This window comes from Lactuca sativa, chromosome 8 (genome assembly GCF_002870075.4).
Source record: "Lactuca sativa cultivar Salinas chromosome 8, Lsat_Salinas_v11, whole genome shotgun sequence".
Lineage (NCBI taxonomy): Eukaryota > Viridiplantae > Streptophyta > Magnoliopsida > Asterales > Asteraceae > Lactuca > Lactuca sativa.
The window spans coordinates 72647100-72669803 of record NC_056630.2 but is presented as its reverse complement, the minus strand read 5'-3'; the positions used below and the strand labels follow the sequence as shown (position 1 = coordinate 72669803).

Here is a 22704-nt window from a genome sequence, read left to right as displayed (position 1 = left end):
GAAAGGAAAACCAACATAGATGAAACGACTCTAGATCATCACAATGTCTCTTCTTTAATACAACCACACACAAATCGATCCAACTGATAAGGTTGAGTGTAGGGAAAAACCAACACAAAAACTCCGGAGAAGAAGTTAAAAAGAGCAAAGAGATTGAAGCAAAACTAAAACCGAAATAACTTCAATCAATTTCTCCAACGTTCCTTCCATTTAAAGGATGTTCTGATGAAGAGTGGAGACAAGAGATTCAATAAAAAGTTGTTAAGTGAGTCTAGTTTTTGTATATTTATTTTTTCGCATGGAAACATGAGTCGTAATAAATATTACCATTATTTGGTAAATAGTTTTTCAAATACAATTAACCGGTAATTATATTCTCCATGGATGCCATATTTTGGTTAAAAACTATGTAAAGAAGGATATATAATATGGGAGGATATTTCTTTCTCTTCACTATCTAAAATTAAAGATCGAAGGATATAATAGTCTATAAGTGGAAATACAAAATATGTGTCTAAGGTACGTATAATAAACACTAATTAAAGTACTAATTATAAAGAATATTACCATAATTAAATATCATAAATATTAATAATAAATAGCATTCTTTATAATTAATGTATTTTATATTTGGAAAAATTACTAATCTAGCCTAAAACACTAATTACCTATCAAAAAACAGCAAAAAAATGCATTAGCCAAAAGTAGCCCACGAAATAATAGATTGGCCACGGTTGACTACAATCCGCAGAGCACCCTCTGCAGATTTATTAAGCCCTCTGCGGATTTGCTACACCTCTGCGGAATGTAGTTTTTTTTAATTTTTTAATTTTTTTTTGCGCTAATTTTAGTTTATTAATATTATATTTTTAAAATACACTAATACATTATGTTATTATTATGTAAAAAAATTTGACAAAAAAAGGTTTTTTTTTCCGTTTTTTTTTTTTGCGTTAATTTTAGTTTATTTATATTAAATTTTCTTTTAAATACACTAATACAAACAAAATACATATAAATAACGTAATACAAACCGGTGCATATAAATAACCTAATTAAAATTATACAAATATTCCATGTTTTTTATAGGTTAGAAAACATACCTTAAAAAGCATAAACATACAACCCTCATAATAAACATACTTTGAAATAAACTTTATTCATTCAAATCGAACCACGGAAACTTTGATCTGTTTTCGTATTCTGTCCATGAATTATCTGTTGCTTGTGTCCCTAGGTTTACTGTCTCTTGTGTCCATTGGTTATCTGGCTCTTGCTGTCATTGGTACTCGGTGCAACCCTGCCATTGGTTTTGTGGCTCTTCCTACGGTTGGTATTCGGTCTCTTGCGCCCATTGGTTATGTAGCTCCTGCTGCCATTGATGTTCGGTCTGTTGTGTTCATTGGTTGTCTGGATGCTGCTGCCACTGATGTTCGGTCTGTTGTGTCCATTGGTTCCCACAACTTCGCTATTTGCTTGCCTATAATTTGGGTGTATAAGCAATGAAGAACATGTATGCTCGTCATTAAACGTCTTAATTTCAAACATTTTTGTTCCTTTAATGATACATGCGTATAAACGCCAATGACAGTTTTCTTGCATACAAACAACCTGGTACCGAGATTTTGAAGATTTTTCAACCTTTATCTGAAATTTTTCTCTAACGGCTTTGAATTTAACAGCAGATGCTAGCTCTTTTTTGGTGTTATAGGTTTGATTGACAATTAATTTATCATTCGGACCTAAACTGTGAAATGGTCCAGGTTCAAGAATAGATTCTGGACAACCAGGAATAGAAGGAATACAATACCATGGATTAAAAGCAGTTTTTCGTTGCGTGTACTCATCATCCGACCACCCTTCATTTGATTTTTCCTCACATCTTCGATCATCAATTTCAGGAACTTCTCCAAACTCGAACAAATTTTCACGTTGTAATTCAGTCTTGCCCACTTTTGGTTCTTTATCATTATCTGATACAAAAGTGTCATTTCCTCTTCCCCTTGAACGGTTTCCATCACATTGGCTTTCTCTACGACATCTATTAGTTTTTGTTGGATTAAACTGGTTGTTAACCACTGCTTGTTCTTCATCTACCACCGTTAAATACAAATGCACCGTCTTCTTTGATTCAGACATTACATGTCTCAATTGAAATACATCAGTTTCATCTCCAAGCTCCATGACATATCCTAGCTCCGGGTGTTTAAAAGACAAACATATATGACTATTTAAGACACTCACCTTACTTCTAACAATTTGTAATAACATTTCATGGTCAATGTTAGGAGGAAGATTTAAACCATAGTTTTTCACATTATTTCTAACGTAAACCTCAACTCCATTAACTAACTGTCACGACCCTCCCGTACACAAAATAACAAAACTCATTTTACAAATCACTCTCTACAAACACAACGAAAAAACAACTTCTACTAGTAATTGAAACTCACAAACTCACAAATAACCACTTAAATGCGTCTATAACTTCTATAACTGATCCGCAGAGGTGTACACTGATCCTTAGTGGTGTGCACTAATCTGCAGAGGTGTACACTGATCTTTAGAGGTGTGCACTGATCTGCAGAGGTGTACACTGATCCTTAGAGGTGTGCACTGATCCGTAGAGGTGTACACTGATCCTTAGAGGTGTGCACTGATCCGCAGAGGTGTACACTGATCCTTAGAGGTATGCATTGATCCTTAGAGGTGTACACCGATCCTTAGAGGTGTACACTGATCCTTAGAGGTATGCATTGATCCTTAGAGGTGTACACTGATCCTTAGAGGTGTACACCGATCCTTAGAGGTGTGCACTGATCCGCAGAGGTGTACACCGATCCTTAGAGGTGTGCACTGATCCGCAGAGGTGTACACCGATCCTTAGAGGTGTGCACTGATCCGCAAAGGTGTACACTGATTATTGTATTACGTTATTTATATGTATTTCGTTTGTATTAGGTTATTTACAAAATCAGTTGAGTTAACTTTTACTTTATTCCATAAAACATAAAATACAAAACAATACAAATATATGAAAAACATACATTAGCAGCAAACGTATTACATAAAATATTTCATTATTTTTAACCTTTTTTTTGGTCAAATTTTTTACATAATAATCACATAAAGTATAAGTGTATTTAAAAAAAATAATATTAATAAACGAAAATGAACGCAAAAAAAAAAAATTAAAAAATTAAAAAAATTTAAAAAAATTAAAAAAATTAAAAAAATTAAAAAAACCAACATTCCGCAGAGCTGTAGCTAGATTCACACAGGCTTTAATGGATCCGCTGAGAATGGATTCCCAAAGAGTTCTGTGGACTGATATCAAACATAAGTTTATTATTTTTAACTTTTTTTTGTCAAATTATTTACATAATCACATAAGGTATTAGTGTATTAAAAAAAATTAATATTAATAAACGAAAATGAACGAAAAAAAAAACAAAAAAACAAAAATAAAAATAAAAAAACAGCAATTCCGCAGAGCATTTAATGGTTCCGCAGAGAGTGTACACTGATCTGTAGAGGTGTACACTGATCTGCAGAGGTGTACACTGATCCGCTGATAACGGTTATGTGGATTCTCAAACAGTTATGTGGACTGATATCGAACATAAGTTCATTATTTTTAACATTTTTTTTTGTCAAATTATTTATATAATCACATAAGGTATTAGTGTATTTAAAAAAAATATTAATAAACGAAAATAAACGGAAAAAAAAACAAAAAAAAAATGAAAAAAAATAAAAAAACAGCAATTCCGCAGAGGTGTAGCGGATCTGCAGAGCAACTAATAGATCCGCAAAAGGTGCTCTACGGATCCTTTGGTTATTTTCCAAAATCCATTTTTCCTTGGTCATTTTCTTCGAACATTCTTTTCTTTTTGGTTATATCACAAATTTTCTCTAAATTCATTGCAATAATGCTGACAAATATAGAAATTTTACAAGTCAAGATGTACTTTTTACAGAATTCTACATCAATTACACAAATTTCTAGACTTGTATGTTAAAAACAAAACAATATAAACACAGTAAACATCTACAGGTAAATAAAACAACAACCCGCTAACCTTCATCATCAAGCTTCCACAACAGTAACAACATGAATGACCTTCTCATCATCAACAGGCAAGTTGATGTAATCAAACCCCTCTGCAACCTCTAGAGCGAATTCACCATGGAAAGACTTGCAGTGCATATACAATACAGCGTTGGCAACAGTGCTTGCAAGCAAACACATCATCAAGAAGAAGGAACCAAGCATTGTTATGAAGACAGAGTTATGATGATCATACACAGGCTTCGAAGACACCCATGCCAGAAGCCCATTCCCGATCAAATAATACAACAACAATGACAATGAAACCGATCTCATCCCCTTCACTAAACACCAGCTCCGTCTCAAAGCCGCAAATCCCCATTTCGATTCAGCAACAACCACCGTTAAAGCCAAACACCAGTTCATTTGGAAGTAGATTAGTATTCCGATTAACATCGCACCTAAGGCGATGGAAACCCACATGAAGGAAGTCCAGTTGAAATCGTATACAAACCCTAGGCTTTTCCCCAACATAACAATTGCTCCAACAGACAGGAGGAAAGCTAGGGAGATTAAAAATAGGAGTATCTGAGCTACAATGGCGGTTGAAACGAGCGGGAAGAAGTTGAAGATTAGGGACTTGAGGGCGGCGAAGTAATTCACCGGTTTACCTATGAGAACATTGTATGTACTGTAGGAGATCGTACCTATGGCGCATAGGGCGAGGAGATATACGATTATGATGTAAAGGAGCTGAACAATTATAATGTTCTGATAATTTGTCGGAAGCTTGTGGGAGAGGTCGGTGGTGAAGTGGCCGGAGAGATGAGGGTTGACAGTAGGGGTGAAGACGATGGAGATTGAGAGAGGGAGGAAGAAGAGGGCTAAGGCGAAGAAGTGCCAGTAGTTAGATTTCAGGATCCTCTGCGACTCGGAGAGTACGCCGCAGAGGTTAACGGTGTTCACCGGTGTCATTTCCATGGAAGCGGCAGAGGACGATGGTGGGGGCGGCTGTAGTAGAGGTATATACACATCGATAATAATGTCTTTTCGTTATAGTTAAGGTGCTCGTATCCAGTAGTTGTCTGCCACGTGGTATGTTGACCTGTATTCAATCGAATGTGGGTCCGTTGTGTGTTGGAATATTGATCTCGCGCATTGAAAATTGGACTTTTCATTGGTTTAAATAAGAATAAAAAGAAGAAAAAACGTTGTTGTCAATGGCAACTATTTGAATTCGCAGGTGTGAGAAATTGTCTAATGAATCGATCTCAATCATCGAAAAGGTCATGAAGAAAGACGATGAAATGGAAGTTTCTTTGCATCAGGGTTTAGATCGTTATCTGGAAAGAAAATTATTGTTTTTTTTTTTTTTTTTTTTTTTTTCACTTTAATTTTTCAATACATATATTTTATGTTTTAAAGTTTAAACCCATAACCACACTTCTGTCTAATTTTACATTTTTGTCCAAATTTTAATTCAATTAAATTTAGAAATTTGTTTTTCTACAACTGTTTTAAGACGCTTTTATAATTTTTTACACCTTTTTTAAAAATTGTTTTCTTAATTTATTACAGGTTTTCTTAATTCTTTTATAGCATGTTTTAAATTGTTTTTACAACGTTTTTTTTTTAATATTTCATATACAATTTTTTTTTTGATAACTTTCGTACAACTCTTTGAAAAAATACAATATTTATAAACAGTTTCATAGATTTTTTTTTTTTAACTTTTTATTCTTTTTATAACATTTTAAAATAATTCTGTTAAAATAAGTCATATGAAAATATAAAAAAAGTTAAAAAAAAAAATGTACAACGAATTTAAGAAGTTGTATTGACTATTTGCTATGAAACATGCTTCTGTAAGAAGTCTATGTGAAACGTTGTAATAAAGTTTTAATATAACATTACAATTTTTTTTTTTAAACTTATTTACATTTTCTTACGAGTTACATGAAGGCTATAAAAAAAGTTGTATGAAAATATAAAAAAACTTTTAAAACATTTTGTGAAAGAATTTTAAAATGCCTGTAAAAGGTTAAGAAAAAAATCATTAAAAAGGTTGTAAAAAATTATTAAAAAAGTCCTAAAAAAGGTTTAGAAAAAAAAAACTTGTCAATTAAACTAAATTTTGAGATAAAATCGTAAATTGTTCGAACCAAATTAGTAATAATATTTAAAATTTGATATAAAAATGTAAAATTAAAATATTAAGACCAAAATATTCACTCTCTAAGATAATAGGTAAATATATATAAAACATGAGCTAGTTATCATTTTAAATAAATAAATAAATAGGTTATCCTTTTAAATCATAAGATACTTTTGTTGTCTGTTTAAAGACAAACACAATAGTTTCTTTCACAAAACGGTCTAATCTGATCTAAACCGATCTGAACCCGATGTATCTATAATCACGTAACGTGATTTGAGAATTTCTTTTATTTTAATAAATGTTTTAAAAAGTTGCTATTTTTAATATTGAGTTAATATTATAAAAGCCCTAAATTTTTAACGCGTAATTGGAAAAAGCCCTGATATTTTTTTTATTATTGTTGTGGCCACAACTTTCTCGCAGAATTATCAGTCTAGCCCACTTAACGAGTTTCATGATTAAGTTGGTTAACTTTTTTGCAAAATTAGTCGTAAAAAGCTCAAATTTAGTCCCCGAGATTTGAAAAAAAAAATTACACCACATGGTTTTTTAACTTTATTTTTCGTTTTTTGTATACTTTATTTATTTTCGGTTTTTTTATAAATATATGTACATTTTTTATTTTCTTTTTATATATATACTTTATTTTTTTCATTTTTTAACTCTAATTTCAACTATTTTTTTAAACCTTTTTACCTTTTGTTTTCTATTTTTTAGTGTATATATAATGTATATTAGATTTTCTTTTTTAGGTTTTTTCAGATTTTTTTTTGTATTATATTTTATTTTTTTCACCTTTTTATTTTTTTATATTTTTTGTTATTTATGGTTTTTCTAATATTTTTCTAAGGTTTTTTCATATTACAATTTTTGTTTTCTATTTTTTTTTTCCTATTTTAGTTATTTATGGTTTTTCTAATGTTTTTATTTACTTTGATTCAAGTAACGAACTTGAATTCAATATAAATTACTATAACAAGTTTTTTCTTTTATGAAGATCGACTATTTTTTTTTTTTTAGTCTATTATTAAATTGAAAAATATTATTTTGAATTTAATCTATTGATATCACATATAGAAATATGATTTAATTTGCAAGTTATATAACACATTGAAACACTAATTCTTAGTAAACAAACTATTTTTTTTAATTTTCATTTTTTTTCGTAACATAAATATAATAGCAATAAAGAAAAAAAAAATAAGTTGGACCGAAATTACAAATATAAACATAACCACTTTATTTACTTGAATAAAAATAAAAAACAATTACAAAAACCATAAATTATCAAAATTGTAATATACTCTAATATATGAATACATTTTATATTTTTTGAAAAATGTCAATAAAAAGATAAAAATACAAAAAAAAAAACAAAAAAAACAAATAATTGGAAAACAAATAAGAAAAAAATAAAACAATAAAAAGATGAAAAAAAAAATATAATACGAAAAGAAATATGAAAAAATCTAAAAAAAACTCTAATATACTCTATATATACACTAAAAAATAGAAAAAAAAAAAGGTAAAAAGGTTTAAAAAAATTGTTGAAAAATAAATTTAAAAAATAAAAATAAGTAATATATATATATATATATATATATATATATATATATATATATATATATATATATATATATATATATAAGAAAATAAAAATGTACATATATTTATAAAAAAAACGAAAATAAATAAAGTATACAAAAACGAAAAATAAAGTTAAGGGTTAATATTATAAAAGCCCTAAATTTTTAACGCGTAATTGGAAAAAGTACTGATATTTTTTTTTTATTATTGTTGTGGCCACAACTTTCTCGCACAATTATTACTTTAACCAACTTAACGAGTTTCATGTTTAAGTTAGTTAACTTTTTTGCAAAATTAATCCTAAAAAGTTCAAATTTAGTCCCTGAGGTTTGAAAAAAATTACACCATGAAACTCGTTAAGTGGGCTAGAGTGATAATTCTGCGAGAAAGTTGTGGCCACAACAATAATAATAAAAAAAAATATCAGGGATTTTTCCAATTACGTGTTAAAATTTAGGTCTTTTATAATATTAACCCTTTTAATATTTGTTGTTTATTTTTGAATTATTGATATTACTTCATTTACTAGTGTTATAAAATAATTTATATCATGTTTGCTTTTTCAAAAAAATAAAAAATAAATAACATATATTTTATTAGAATTCATGAGCATGAAGTTTAAGATACCCAAGGAGGCCCTTAATAAGTTGGTAAAAGTTCAAAATTAAAGGTGCTTATAGACCAAAAGTAAGGTAAAAGTTCGTTAAACTAACTTCCTAAAGTGATCACATACGGATTTTATCCCCATGCATGGTGAACACGTCATGGTTGGTGATTGTATGTTTTGATGAACTCATTTAGATCATAGTATGCCAGATGCCTTTTGAATGATACCTTATGAAGTGATGTCATTATGACATAATGAGAGGTATTAATGAAGTTCTCATGCTCAGGAAATGTTTTATACTATATCTATTGGATCATGTATAACATTGCATTAGATTTCCATTAATTGGTTTGGAAATATGTGATGAAGATGAAGAAACGAGAGCAAAACATTTGAATAGTATGTATGGATTTGTTAGAATATGATGATGTAGATGCACCTTACTGTACAATGATGTATCTAGTTGAAGAATAAAAGCTTGTTGCAATTTTTCCAAAGAGTGAGATAGACTTATTCTTTGATACTTGGTCTAAAATTTTGAAGAGGATAAATTAGAATGATTAAAAGATGATTCTCATATCAACTTATAATAAGGAAAAGTGATTAATACAGAAAAATCCTATTATTTTAGGAAATTTTTAAATAAAATCCTAAAAGTTTTTTTTTTAACAGAAAAATCACAATTATTTAAAATTTTGTCAAAGTTAACGAAAAAGTCATTTTTATATTTGAATAATAAACGACGTATAATGTGGTTTTCTCAAAATATGAGAATTTTCTTTTTAAATTTTTTTAGGACTTTTTGAAACTTTTTTAAAAAATTTAAAACTTTTCTGCAGATTTTCTTATGAAAAACTAATATATTAGTATATGATTTAACATTTAAGCATGCGTATATAAATAAGGGAGAACTTAAAGGTGGAAATAACATTTAAGCATGCGTATATAAATAAGGGACTAGAACTTAAGGGTGGAAATAACCAGGTTGGTTCAAGTTGATGGATGGTGAATCAAATGCAACTATTGGTCAAAGGTTGATGTGTATCAGAATATATGCGCAAAAGAGCTAAAATGTATACAAGAATAATGTTATTATTCAAACGGTTAGGTTGAAGATAATCATAAAAAATGGTGATTGTATAAGAAAATTGTAAGTCCATCAACCTTATTGTGAGTACATACTCTTCAAAAGTAAAATGAGTCATTGTGAGTCCATACGAAAATTATTATTAATATCCATCGGAAGTAATATAATGGAAAATACAAATTTTGTGATGGAAGACACAATTGGTAACAAATAGAGGTACTTGTATGATAATTATATATAATCCATGAAAGCTTTGTATAAACGTTATTGGTGATTTCAGGGACAAATCTTTTTAACGTGTGAGAGATAATGGTAACATGCAAATTTTAAAACTTGTGATTTAAATCTATTATGAAAGTATGTAAGTTGAACTGAGATATTATTTTGCCTAAAAGTTATAAAATGGCATATTAGTGATTTATCGAGATGGCTATTACAGGAATAGATGATCCGTCACCGACAAAGACAAAATGGAAATTACTTATATCTAAAATGGATGAGAGTACATCTGAATTACAATGAAGGTGAGAGGTGTTTAATTACAATGTGTTTTCTAAAATGTATTCTGAATTTGATAACTCATTGAAAGAATACTTCAAAAAAATGGAAACTTTACACACTTACAATCTTTATACGACGTTCAACATGTCCTAAAGAAAAATATATCAATTACACAAACTTCTACACATTTACGTATATATATAAAACAAAATCATATGAGCATGTAGAGTGAAAATCTACAGGAAAGAAAGAACCGATAACCATGAATCCTTGATCATCAAGCTGCCACAACAGTGACAACGTCAACACAATGGATCTTATCATCATCGGAAGGCAAGATGATGTAATGGTGATCAAACCCCTCATCAATCCCAAGTGCCAATTCACCATGAAAAGCCTTGCAGTGCATATACAACACAGCGTTGACAACCGACCACATCATCGGCATCAAGGAACCAGTTATCGTCAACCAGATCATGTTCAGAATACTCCACGCATCAACAGTTTCAGGCACATTGTACGAAAACAGCATCACCAAAGACCCAAAAAATATCAAAAAATACGACCCAAAAAATATTAAAAAATGCGACGACAATGACACTGAAACCGATCTCATCCCTTTTACTAAATACCAGCTCCGCTTCAACGCCGGAATCCCCCAGTTAGATTCAGCAACAACTACCATAAAAGCCAAGCACCAATTCGTTTGGAGATAGATTATTTTTACGATGATTATGGAAAAACTTATCAAGATAACCGAGAAGAAACCGATTACAAAACCTACGCTTTCACCAAACATAACAATTATTCCACCAAACAGGAGGAATGTTAGCAAGATCAGAAACATGATAGTGTGAGCTAGAATGGCGGTTGAAATGAGCGGGAGGAAGGAGAAGGTTAAAGACTTGAGGGAGGCGAAGTAACTCACCGGCTTACCTATGAGAACATTGTATGTACTGTAAGAGATCGTGCCTATGCCACAGAAAATGAGGAGATAAACGATTAGGATGTAAAGGAGATGTAAAACTACAGGGATAGGATGACTTAGGAGAGACTTGTGGAAGAGTTCTCCGGTGAAGAAGTTGCCGGGGAGATGAGAGTGGAGAGTAGGGGTGACGACGATGGAGATTGAGAAAGGGAGGAAGAAGAGGGATAAGGCGAAGAAGTGGCCTTTGTTAGCTTTTACGATGTTCCGTGACTCAGAGACTATGGTGCTAAAGTTAACGGTGTGCAACGGTGTTGTTTCCATGGAGGCGGCAGATGGCGATGGTGGGAATGGTGGTGGCGGCGGTGGCAAAGGGATATATTGATAAAAGTGATGTCTTTTGATGTTATATAAGGTGTAGGTGTAGGTGTAGTTAAGGTGTTTGTAACTATTAGTAATCTGCCACTTGGCATACTTACCAAGTCAAAGAACTTGCTCTCTCGGTCAAATGTTATATTTTTGCTATTGAACTTTTCTACACCGTATAAGAAATCGTCTATGTTTGTATTTTTCTTCCCAAATTTAAATATATAAAATTCGACTTTTCTAAAATCGTTCCTTATTCATTCGCATAATCGCATTTATAATAAATCTTCTATATCTACGTATCTCCCCTCTCCCCCCCCCCCCCCCCCCCCCCCCCTTAAAAAAAAAATTCAATATCTAAAATTGGACTTTTTCTACGTTCACATTTATAATAAATTTTCTATATTTTATGTTCAATATACAGAATTGAACTTTTGAACATTTCTAAATTCGTACCTATATTTATTCATATATTTAATGTATCATTTATTTTTATTTTTTCCACCAAAGTTGAATCTACAAAACTACATTTAAAAATAAAATGCAAACATAAGTGATTATTTAGGAGTAGATTATAGTTAGTTTATCGTTTCAAAAAAAAAAATAATAGAATAAAATTGTGCCTATATGGCTACATTCAACCACACATATAATATATCTTCTGAGGTGAGTGTCGGTCTGGTTTGAGTTTTTTTTACCTTGTTATGTTTCAAATTGGACACATTGACTGTGTAAACACTTCATACCAAATTACAAAATGAGTGGATGATTCGAACATGAAACATATACGTATTCTAGAAAACAAGTAATTGTTAACTATGGAAAACAGCCTTCTTGATAAAGGGCGTATGTATTGCAGATATGTATATCTCAGAAAACTGCTCCTAAGTCACAGCAGCTCTCTGCTCAGCATAATAGGAACTGGTAGCGAGCCTCCACCAATCCTTGACTCCGGTCCTCAGAAGGTTCAGGGCACATATGACCTTTTGGTCAGCAAGGCACAAACAAGTGAAGAAACATCCCTCCACATCAGATAACCACCTCATGGCAATGATTGGGTCCTACACTCCGTCAGCATTCGGGGGCTTCGTATTATCGAAGTCTCGATACTGGAAAACTCGGCCTAGTCCAACACCCGCAGCTGCCACGGCTGTAGAGGCTGCATCAGCAGCAGTCTCAGCAACGTATGTGTATATGTCATCAAAATACTCCATCATCATGGTCTTAATAGACCCAAATAGCTCCGGTATCTGATCCCGAACAATGGCCACAACTTCTTCACAGAGAATCCCCCTAATTATGGCATCAAACTCATTTGATCCCATCTACTTGTCAGCCCCTGATCTCGATCCGGATCCAATCTCAAATCGTTATCAGGAATCATATAAATAGACAATTCTATCATACAATTCCTGAAGATCCCTAGCCTATTACTAGCATGTTGTTCTAACATATCATAATCTCAAATAACAGTATGGTATTTTGGGGTCTACTTACTAGCTCTGGCTAATCGTACACATCGCATCCTCCTTGAGTATTTTGAAAACCATTTTGAAAATATTTTCCTTAGTTTGAGACTGGGTTCACACAAGTGTTCCTCCAATTCACTCAAACCAAGGCTCTAATATCAACTTGTAACATTAATAAAATTCTTGAAGATTTTAAACTTTTAAATAAACCCCAACCCATCATTGTTTACAAATTGTTTTCAAAATACGTTTTCACATCAAAGAAATCCCAAAATCGTAAAACAAAATATGAGGAGGTGCATGATCACGCCTTCGCCTTCCCGCGATCCTCCAAAGTACCAAAAACATAATCCAAAACTGTAAGCCCAAAGCTTAGTGAGTTCCCCCAAAATACCGATACATAACAAATAGCATAAATATAACAATAGGATGTAATGGGTCCACAGCTTAACATATTGGATTACCCCTGAGCCCACAACATAAGTCTTGCTTGCTCCACAGTCCCACAGCTTATGTCTAGCTTGCTCCCCGACCTGATTAGTCAACAAACTGAATACCACTAAGCCCTCAGTGCGAGTCTGGCATGCCCTGCTCGGCCCTCAACTCGTATCTAGAATGCTCATAAGTCCTCAGTATGATTTTGGCATGCCCTCCATGGCCCTCAACTCATACCTGGCATACTCCAGGGTTTGTTGGCTACAACACAAAGCAATACTACCTTAACCCACCCATACAATATGTCAACATGTAACAGATAATATCATATACAGATAAACAGGCAATATCATAGGTAGTCCTATAGATCTACCAGACTAGCATTTCAAACTAGCATACATATCTAATTAATACTCAGCATATCAGCAAATACTAGGTTATCAAACCAATGGGTCGGCCTTGGTGCCTTCGACCTGAAAGTACAATGAGGAAAATTCACCTCTCAAATGTCAAGCTGCATTGAAATCCCTGACTGCTGACTCACGGAAAATCCCGAACTATCACAACAAACAAACATCCAATTAACAATTGGAATACTATTCTTGACTAAGGATCCAAACCTAGGGTAAATGCCCATTTACCCTTTTCCCTAGTTGGGTCAAGGCCTAAATCCAAAATCTTTGATCCAAAAGGTCCAAATTATTTCAAGGCCCATTACTAGCCCAATTTTCCAAATTGGGCCGAAATCCCTTATCGGGCCTCATCTAAAGGTCTGATCCTCTAGTTAGCTCAAAACACACTTATCCAGATGGTCCATTAGGGCCCAAGTATCAAAGCCCAACAGATGACCCAATACCTGAAGCCCAAAGTTTGAAATCCACACAGAAGTCGTACGCGGGGCATACTCCTTCGGTACGTTGGGTGTACTTCGCTTCGTCTTGACCACCATCGTGGTGGTTAACTCAGTACATAGGGCATACATCAATTACGCGGGGAGTAACATCGAAGTCTTAAAATCCTTATAAGTGCTTAATGGATTAAGCACCTAAGCTTAAACTTCATATCTAAGACTCAAAGGCACTCTAGAACCATAAAGTCTCAAACTTTAAGACTTTGAACATCCAAAAAGGGCTTAATACATGGTCTTAATCCATTAAGTCCTCCTACAAAGAACAAGGAACCAAACTAGCTCAAGGGACCTCATTTTTATGCCTTAGGACCCATCCTAGCGTCTGAAAGGACATCCCATCACGTCTAAAACAAAGCATGCACAATATTGGGACTCTTGGGACAAGAAGGATACCAAAAAGCAGCCAAAGCAAGATCTAAACAATCCAAGCATAAATGTAGAAGCTTTATACTTTTTGAAGCCTCCTAAGAAGGTGATAATCCCAGATCTACAAGCTTACTTCCTTCCTTGACTCCTTTGATGCAATAACTTCTCCTTTTGGCACACAAAGTCACACTATATGCTCAAGATGCTCACTATGGGGGTTAGGGTTCTCTCAAAATGGCTAAGGGTCTTGGAAGCTGAAAGAGTGAGTCAAAATGACCCATAATGGTGCTTAAATACTCTACAAACCCTAAAAATTAGGGTTTCACTCGGACACGCGTACGCCCTGGGTACATATGTGTACGCCCAACATATTAGGGCGAGCGCTAGTACGTTTAGCATACCCACATATACACCCAACGTAAAACTCAGGCTCCTAGGAATTACCAATTTGTCATTAGGGCTTCTTAGGGCTAAATCCACCCAACATCAAAGACCAAAAATGACATATTAAAATACCAAGGGAAGGATTCGAAAATACCTGAAACCCGGGATGTTACATATTTAATAAAAGATAATTACCATATATCCACCAAATAAATCAAGTTAGGCAAGAAAATCGGAAATTAGGATCTGACGCACAAACTCGTCGAGTTGGAGGACCAACTCACTGAGTTGCAGTCCAACACGTCGAGTCTGAGGAAACAACTCGATGAGTTCGAAGAATACAATGAAGATTCTGTTTTCTCCTCCTTGTTCATGTTCATATTAGTATCAATTCGATAGAGAACTAAATCTAGGCTCTAATACCACTGATGGGTTTTAAGCAAAACATATAATCATATGTGTGCATGCAACCCTAATTAAAGATTTATGCTTTCTCTAATTGAACATACAATAATGAACAACATAGTACAAACCCTATATCTATGGATAATAATCAAATAATAGGGTTATAATACATACCTTTAAGATTGTTATTGTAAAAAATCTTGAATCCTTGCTTGAAAGACCTTTGGTAGCAAGTGCCACAAGTGTTGCGTCTCTAATGGTTCACAAACAAACTCAAGCAACCAAGGAATACCATAAAGAGAGAGAGAGAGAGAGAGAGAGAGAGAGTAATGGAATAGAAATTTTGGCCCATAGGCTCTTAGAGAAGTCGTAATCGAAATTTAACCCTAATGAGGTTTTATATATGTGTTAGGAAGGTATTGGATAAGGCAGGTATATCCAAGATAACCCTAAGTCCTTAACTTCCTCCCTAACTCCTAAGGCATACAAGGCACCCTTAGAGCCCAACGAAACCCTATAGATGCTCTAAATTTCGTTCCCCTCTTTAGGGAGGTTCTAAAATTGCCCAATGCTCAACTATTGAACTTTGTCACCTTTAGCCCCTACGGTTTTAATTAACTCATTTAATCCCAAAATTAATTCCAAATTAATTTCTGATTAAATATTAATTAAATAATATGATTTCTCCATAATACATTAATAAATCATTTATTTTGATTTCTAATTAATTTATTAACCAAGTAATAAATTAATAAATCATTCTTCTCTCCCTAACAATCATCCTATTCAATTGCCAGGCTTGAAGGCAACCTAAAAGGATTGTGATATTATCAAGTATGTATCAATTATAGTTATGGGCTTAAACACGTAATCCAACACCAATTACGAAGCCTAATTGGCTGAGTACGTGGTGCATACTCATCTTGTACACTAAGCATACACGCTTTGGGGCTTGTATGCGGTACATATGAGTTTGTATGCCCAACGTACTCACCCATTTAGCCAAAACTCATTTCCAGCTCTTAATCCATAAAGACTTTACTCCAAAACCTAAGTATGACTTCCTTGAGCTGGTTTATCATGTAAAGTTGCTAATTTTACATGCATGCATGGCTTAATGAAGCTCTTAAAGCCAAAAAGGACTTAATAAGTGACTTAATGTATACATGTGACCATAAACCCCATAAAGCTTGCATCTTTATGCTTAAGAACATCATAACATGCTCAGATCTAAAAGGACAAGTCCTACAAAAGTCTTAACTCATCAACCAACCCATAAAGGGACCAAAATCATAAAAATAAAGACATAAAGAGATTTTAACCATTCAAAAGCCAATGTATGAACTTGATACCTCAATAGGCTTGCAAAATGAGTGATGATTCTGGATCTTTAAGCCTCCCACCAAGCTATGCACCTTCACCCTTCTTCACTTTCTTCAAAATGAGAAAACAAGCACAAGTTCTTCTCAAAAGCTCAAAAGCACAACAATGGAGGCTAAAGGTCGATTTTAGGGTTTTAGAGCAATGGAGGTTGGTAAAGAGGCCAACCCTAGGGACTTAAGGTATTTATATAGTGTAGAACACCATTAAATTAGGGTTTCAATACCCTCTGAGTATGTTAAGCGTAACCCTCGTACGCCTAGTATATAAGGCCTCGCATCCGTGATCCAGCTCCACCTTAGTATGCCAAGCGTACCATGTGGTATGCCCCGCATACTACTCTAGGGACTAAAATGCCAAAATTCAATATAAGAGAGCTAAAAGGTACATACCTCAAATCCAAGTGTTACAAAATGGTTATTATAAATTCGAAATAGAAATATATTATTTATTAGCCTAAAGAATGTAAATAAAAATAGTAATAATCGTAATAGCGAGAGTGTATATATTTACAACTTCTAAATCTAGCTTATTGTGAGAACGTTATGATCTTTTTAAGTTTCAGTGCAGTGGTGTGCGATATAGAAACTGAAATTAAGATTGGTCGATTATTAGGAAAATGATCAAAACGAGAATTGAAGATTTCGTCGATATAAAGACAGTTGAAATGGATATTACATGAGAGACTTATGATTTTTATACAGACTTTAATATTCTATGTCTGTAAAAATATAACTTTAAAAATAAAGTGAGAATTAGCCGTCAGTGTAGCACTTGGTTTTTGGTACGTATTTCTTTTTATTTTTATCTAAGTATTTTGCATTTTTGGCCTTGGACTCGGCGAGTTGAAGGACCAATTCGCCGAGTAGAAGCAGGATGGGACACGGGATTTGAGCGGTGGACTCGACGAGTAGACCTTGTCTGGACAAAAACCCTAATCCGAGGGTTTGCACCCTATTTAAACCATGTTATGTCGGCCACAACGTCCCTTATGCTCTCAGAACACCTCTCGTTGAAACCCTAGCCGTTATTGAAGTAATCTAAGCCTTGTTGGTGGATTTTGGTGCTTGTGGTCTTAAGAAGGAAGGAGAAAAGCTTGAGGAAGCGAGTAGAGACCAAGGGAACCCAAGTTTGTGCACCTTCTATAGTTCATTGAAGGGATTGAGGAGTCGAAAGTAGTCGACTTGTGCGCCGAGGATAATTCAAACAATGCACGACATTGAGATGAGTTACCTTCCAGTAGGGGTGGGTCTAAGGCCACAATGCCGGCCCACCAAAAAGGGGTATTTAGAAGATGATTGTCTTTGTGATAATTATCTTGGTCTGGTTATGTGCTTTGGTCATGAGATTTATCTGTATGATATGTTATGTGCATAATAGGGATTAGTTTCCCTGACAATGGTCCTTAGGACAAAAGGGTAAGTCAGTACCCGGATATGCCTGACTGCATGCTTATATCTATTGTTGTATGCTAATAGTAGGGGGTGAAATAGTCCCCAGATACCGGTTGAAAGATACCGATGACGGTTACCGGTTGAAAGATACCGATGATGGTTACCGGTTGAAAGATATCGATGAAGGTTACCGGTTGAAAAATACCGACGATATTGTATGGTATGTGGTATGATAGGGGAACTCACTAAGCTTTGTGCTTACAGTTTTGGTTTTGGTTTTAGATACCTCTTCGTCGAAGGGGAAGGAGCCGGCAGTGTAGCAGCGCGTTACACACACACACATGGTTTCCGCATTGAGTTTCTGGGATTGTACTCTGATTTTCATTATTTTTGATGTAATATTTTGGGACACAACATTATGATTTTGAAACGTGTTGTTTATTTGACCATATCTTGGTAAAATGTTTATTAAATTATTAATTCAAAAATGAAATTTTCGGGCTTGAATTTTGGGATGTTACAAGTTGGTATCAGAGCCCTGGTTTGAGGGATTCGGATACACCCTTGGGGGTGTCTGGACTCAAACCAAGGGACTAAAAGATTTTTAAAAGGAAAATGGTTTTCTAAAATCTAAATGGAAGGATTTTAAGAAAGACGAAGTGTGTGATGCATGCGACTGGCCGGGCTCAAGTAAGTTTTCCCAAAGATACCCATACTTGCTATGTTATGTTATATGGTTTTGATTCAGAGAACTGCATGCTAGAATAGGACTAAGGATCTAGGAGGATGCCTTGTGTACCTGATATATGATTCTGAAAATTGCATGCTAGATAAGGCTAAGGGTCTAGGAAGGATACCGTATATGCCTGTTATATGAGCTATATGCTAGGACTGTTTATTCAGCAATAGGATGGTCTGTGTAGGTTATGCCTGGTTTGGTTACTCAATGCACGAATGCTACTTGCTTTGTGCTATGGGGGTTCTGGCCAACTTCAACTAACTAAGGAACGGATATGTAACAGTATCCGCAAGCTAGTTAGGGGGAGGTGGTGGGGACTCCTAGTGCAGCTGATGGCGGAGAGTAGGTCGGAGAGTGCCCTAGGAAAACCTAGGAGGGGGTCAGTGGAAAGGGTATTGGTAAAAGGGACTTGGTGAAGTCAAGGCAATCCTTGAGGAAAGTACGGATAGATGTGGAAGGTAGTATGGGCCCGTACTACTGAAAGCAGAGGATCCATACTCGAATCAAGGAGGGCCTAGATGGAACCGAGAAACTTGGAAAGTGTGTGAGACCGCTAAAAAGTATATGTGACCCTGACATTCATATGTTTATTTTCAGAATGGTGGTCACACGACATGGAGCAGGAGTTTCAGGATCTGGGTCAGGATCGGGCTCGGGCGCAGGATCCGAGCATGTGGATGATGGGTTACGCGAGTTCATCGCGTCTGAGGTCACGAGAGGTATCCTTGATGTGACGCTGGTTATCTTCGGGTCGATCAAGGAGGGGATCATTGAGCTAATGGAGGACCGCCTCAGGGCGTTCATGAGTGACATGGCGACCAGCCAGTCAGGGCCACACACACAGTCCTTTAAGGACTTTAGAGGGAGGGGTGCGCCGGATTTCCATGGGGTGAAGGACCCCATTTCTGCTAGGAGATGGATCGCAGACATCGAGTCTGCGCAACTGATGAGCTTCTGCCCGGAAGGGTCGAAGGTCCATTTCACTGCAGGGTGTTTGAGAGACAGGGCCAGAGATTGGTGGGAGTCGGTTGGTGACTCTCTGGGAGCCTTGGCTATTGAGGCTATGACCTGGTCAGACTTTATGACCAGATTCAGGGCGGAGTTTGCGCCAGCTGTGGAACTTCAGCAGCTGGCCAGAGAATTTTTGGATATGAGACAGACTACGAAGACTGTAGCGGAAATCACCGCCAAGTTCCGGGAGAGGGCATTGTTGGTGCCCCAGTATGCGGGCGATGAAGACATGAAGAGGACCCGCTACCATGACATGCTACGAGCTGACATCCGGGAGCATGTTAGTTTCTTAGCTTGCCCTACCCTGGATTCCCTGATTTCCAGGGCTAGGGAGAGGGAGATTTATCTGGAGTACATCTGGAAGAGGAAGGCAAAGGAGGGGCTGACGATGGGGGCTTCGGGGAAGAAGCCCAAGGGATCCGATGGTAGGCCGAAAGGCCAGCCAGGGCGGAACCGCTGTGGGAAATATGGTCGGTCACACGAGGGAGCTTATCGCACTGGGTCGGGTTTGGGCTGCTATAAGTGTGGCAAGGTTGGGCATTTTGGCAGAGATTGTACTGCCCCTACTCCTGCGATTCAAATATCAAACCTGATTTGCTTTCATTGCAATCAGAATTGCCATAAAAAGTCCAATTGCTCTAGATTGACAGCAGCAGCGGCGTCGGCAGTGGCGCTGACTCTAGTGACAGCACGGGTTGTGGATGACCGGAAGGCCAAGTTGGAGGCTCCAGTGGTTCGGAGCCGAGCATTTTAGCTGACAGCCGAGGAGGCACGCGCTGCACCCGATGTGGTGACGAGTATGATTTCTTATTTTATGCTTTTATGTTATGTCGCTGTGATTTTGATATATTATGTGCCTTGTTTAGGATCGTTCCATGTGAACGGTATCCCAGTTCAGGTGTTGTTTGATTCGGGTGCCACTCGATCATTTGTCTCTCTTGCGCTTAGCAAGAAGTTTCTGGAGTCTTCAGGCTTGCTAAATAGCCCTCTAGAGGTCGAGATTACGGACGATCGGTCAGTACGAGCATCAGAGGTCTACCAGGATTGTATATTGAGGCTGTTCAAGGAACGTTACCTGGTGGACTTGGTTCTCATACCTTTGGGGGGGAACAAGGTCATTATTGGTATGGACTAGCTGAGCCCCAATGGGGCAGTGATCGACTGCGCGCAGCAGTCGATGCGGATTAGGACCCCTAGTGGGGGAGAGCTGGTGGTTCAGGGCGAAAGGCCACAACGAGGACCAACTTTATGTTCAGCAGCGAGGGCTAGGCGCTACCTTCAGCAAGGTTGCGCAGGTTATGTCGCCTATGTTATGGATACCCGGGAGGCGGGTAGGGCGACGGTGGGCGATGTGCCTGTAGTACGGGAGTTTGAGGACGTATTCCCCGAGGAGTTGCCCTGGGTACCTCCAAAAAGGCAGGTGGAATTCAGAATCGACTTGGTCCCTGGTGCGGCTCCGATAGCCAAGGCACCGTATCGGTTGGCTCCTCCTGAGATGCAGGAGTTGTCTACACAGCTGCAAGAGCTGTTAGACAAGGGATTCATTAAACTGAGCAGTTCACCCTGGGGAGCCCCGATTTTGTTTTTTGAAAATCTAAAATTCATGTGGCAGCAAGAGAATTAGTCACGTCACCAGGCGCGACACACTCATACTGAATTCCTATATATGTGTATTTTTTATACTATTGCTCACTCATTCCACCACTAAAACCTTTGGAAACCTTCCTGCACCCTAGACCCTTTACTTCCTAATTCCTGAGTACTTTAGCGAGGCCCTACGCCATCAGATAGCTGAGATTTTCCCGTTTTTCACTAAGATATTCTTGTAAGTTAAACTACACTTACTATGCTTAAAGTGTAACTTATATTTATATTCATAGTCATTGTTATAAATGTATAAATAATAGTATTTATCAGTAATTACAGTCATAATACTCATCGATCTACTTAAAGGAGAGGTGTCTAGAATGGGTTTCTTGGCTTGGTTGTTGGATTTTAGAAAACCTATATGCCGAAATGATCATTCATCCCAACTGTCTTGCCTGGTTGATCTTTATTTGATAGAACTATCAGTATTCGTTATGATTAGTGCAATATCTAGCCTACATAGCAGATTGCCATAAGGACTAATAAGCTATAGTATTATATGTTAATACTTGTTACGCGCTTGCTCGCCAATTGGATTACCTGGATATCTGATAACCATCTGATAAATTGTCAAGGTGAGTTCTTCTCACTATATTTTATACTCCAGTATATATCCATTGTATGTCAATATATAGTTGCCAGGTAGTATGCAATTAGGCAATTAGACTAGCTTACTTAGTTGCATGTTATGTGAGACTGTTTGATATGTGTGTATGTGTGTGTATATATACACACTTACATAAACACACATTGAGTTGAGGGCGGACCAGCCTTATGTTGAAGACCAATAGACTCGGGCGAACTAGCTTTATGCTAAAGGCCAAGGAAAGTGAACCAGCTACATGTTGAAGGCTAGTGGGGGCGAACCAACTATATGTTAAAGGCCAAAGTGTAGACCAGTTATAAGCTGAAGTCCATTATATGTATGCATTGCATATATGTTGTGGTATGTGGTATCTTGGAGGAACCCACTAATACTTGGTTTACAGTTGTTGAATAACTTGTTTTCAGATTGTTCTTCGGGTTGATGAAAGATTCACACATGATTATACCTGCATCGAAAGCATTAATAATATTTTAAGACTTTTGCTAAAACTCTCTTTCATAATTAAATATATGACAATAGGTTTATGTTTTGAATAAATAAAAATGAAAATTTTGACTTAACATTACATTTTACTTTTAAAATCATGCTTATATTCATCCACGTATATTATATACCGACTACAATATTGATTGTTTTTTACTTTTTATTTAAAACAAAACATACACCGAAAAAATC

At 35.7% G+C, this 22704-nt stretch overlaps 2 protein-coding genes across 2 annotated transcripts; both read right to left on the bottom strand.

Moving 5' to 3' along the window:
- Positions 1-4090: 4090 nt before the first annotated feature.
- Positions 4091-5032, bottom strand: LOC111906329 (uncharacterized). Its single transcript, XM_023902094.1, has one exon. The coding sequence runs from the start codon at positions 5030-5032 to the stop codon at positions 4091-4093; it is 942 nt and encodes a 313-aa protein (XP_023757862.1).
- Positions 5033-10268: 5236 nt separating this feature from the next.
- Positions 10269-10676, bottom strand: LOC111906330 (uncharacterized). Its single transcript, XM_023902095.1, has one exon. It carries the CDS (start codon positions 10674-10676, stop codon positions 10269-10271), a length of 408 nt encoding a protein of 135 aa, XP_023757863.1.
- Positions 10677-22704: the final 12028 nt, after the last annotated feature.

What these genes read in the sequence shown, in the direction of transcription:
- LOC111906329 (XM_023902094.1), bottom strand. Translation starts at nt 5,032, where the DNA reads ATGGAAATGACACCGGTGAACACCGTTAACCTCTGCGGCGTACTCTCC.
- LOC111906330 (XM_023902095.1), bottom strand. Translation starts at nt 10,676, where the DNA reads ATGGTAGTTGTTGCTGAATCTAACTGGGGGATTCCGGCGTTGAAGCGG.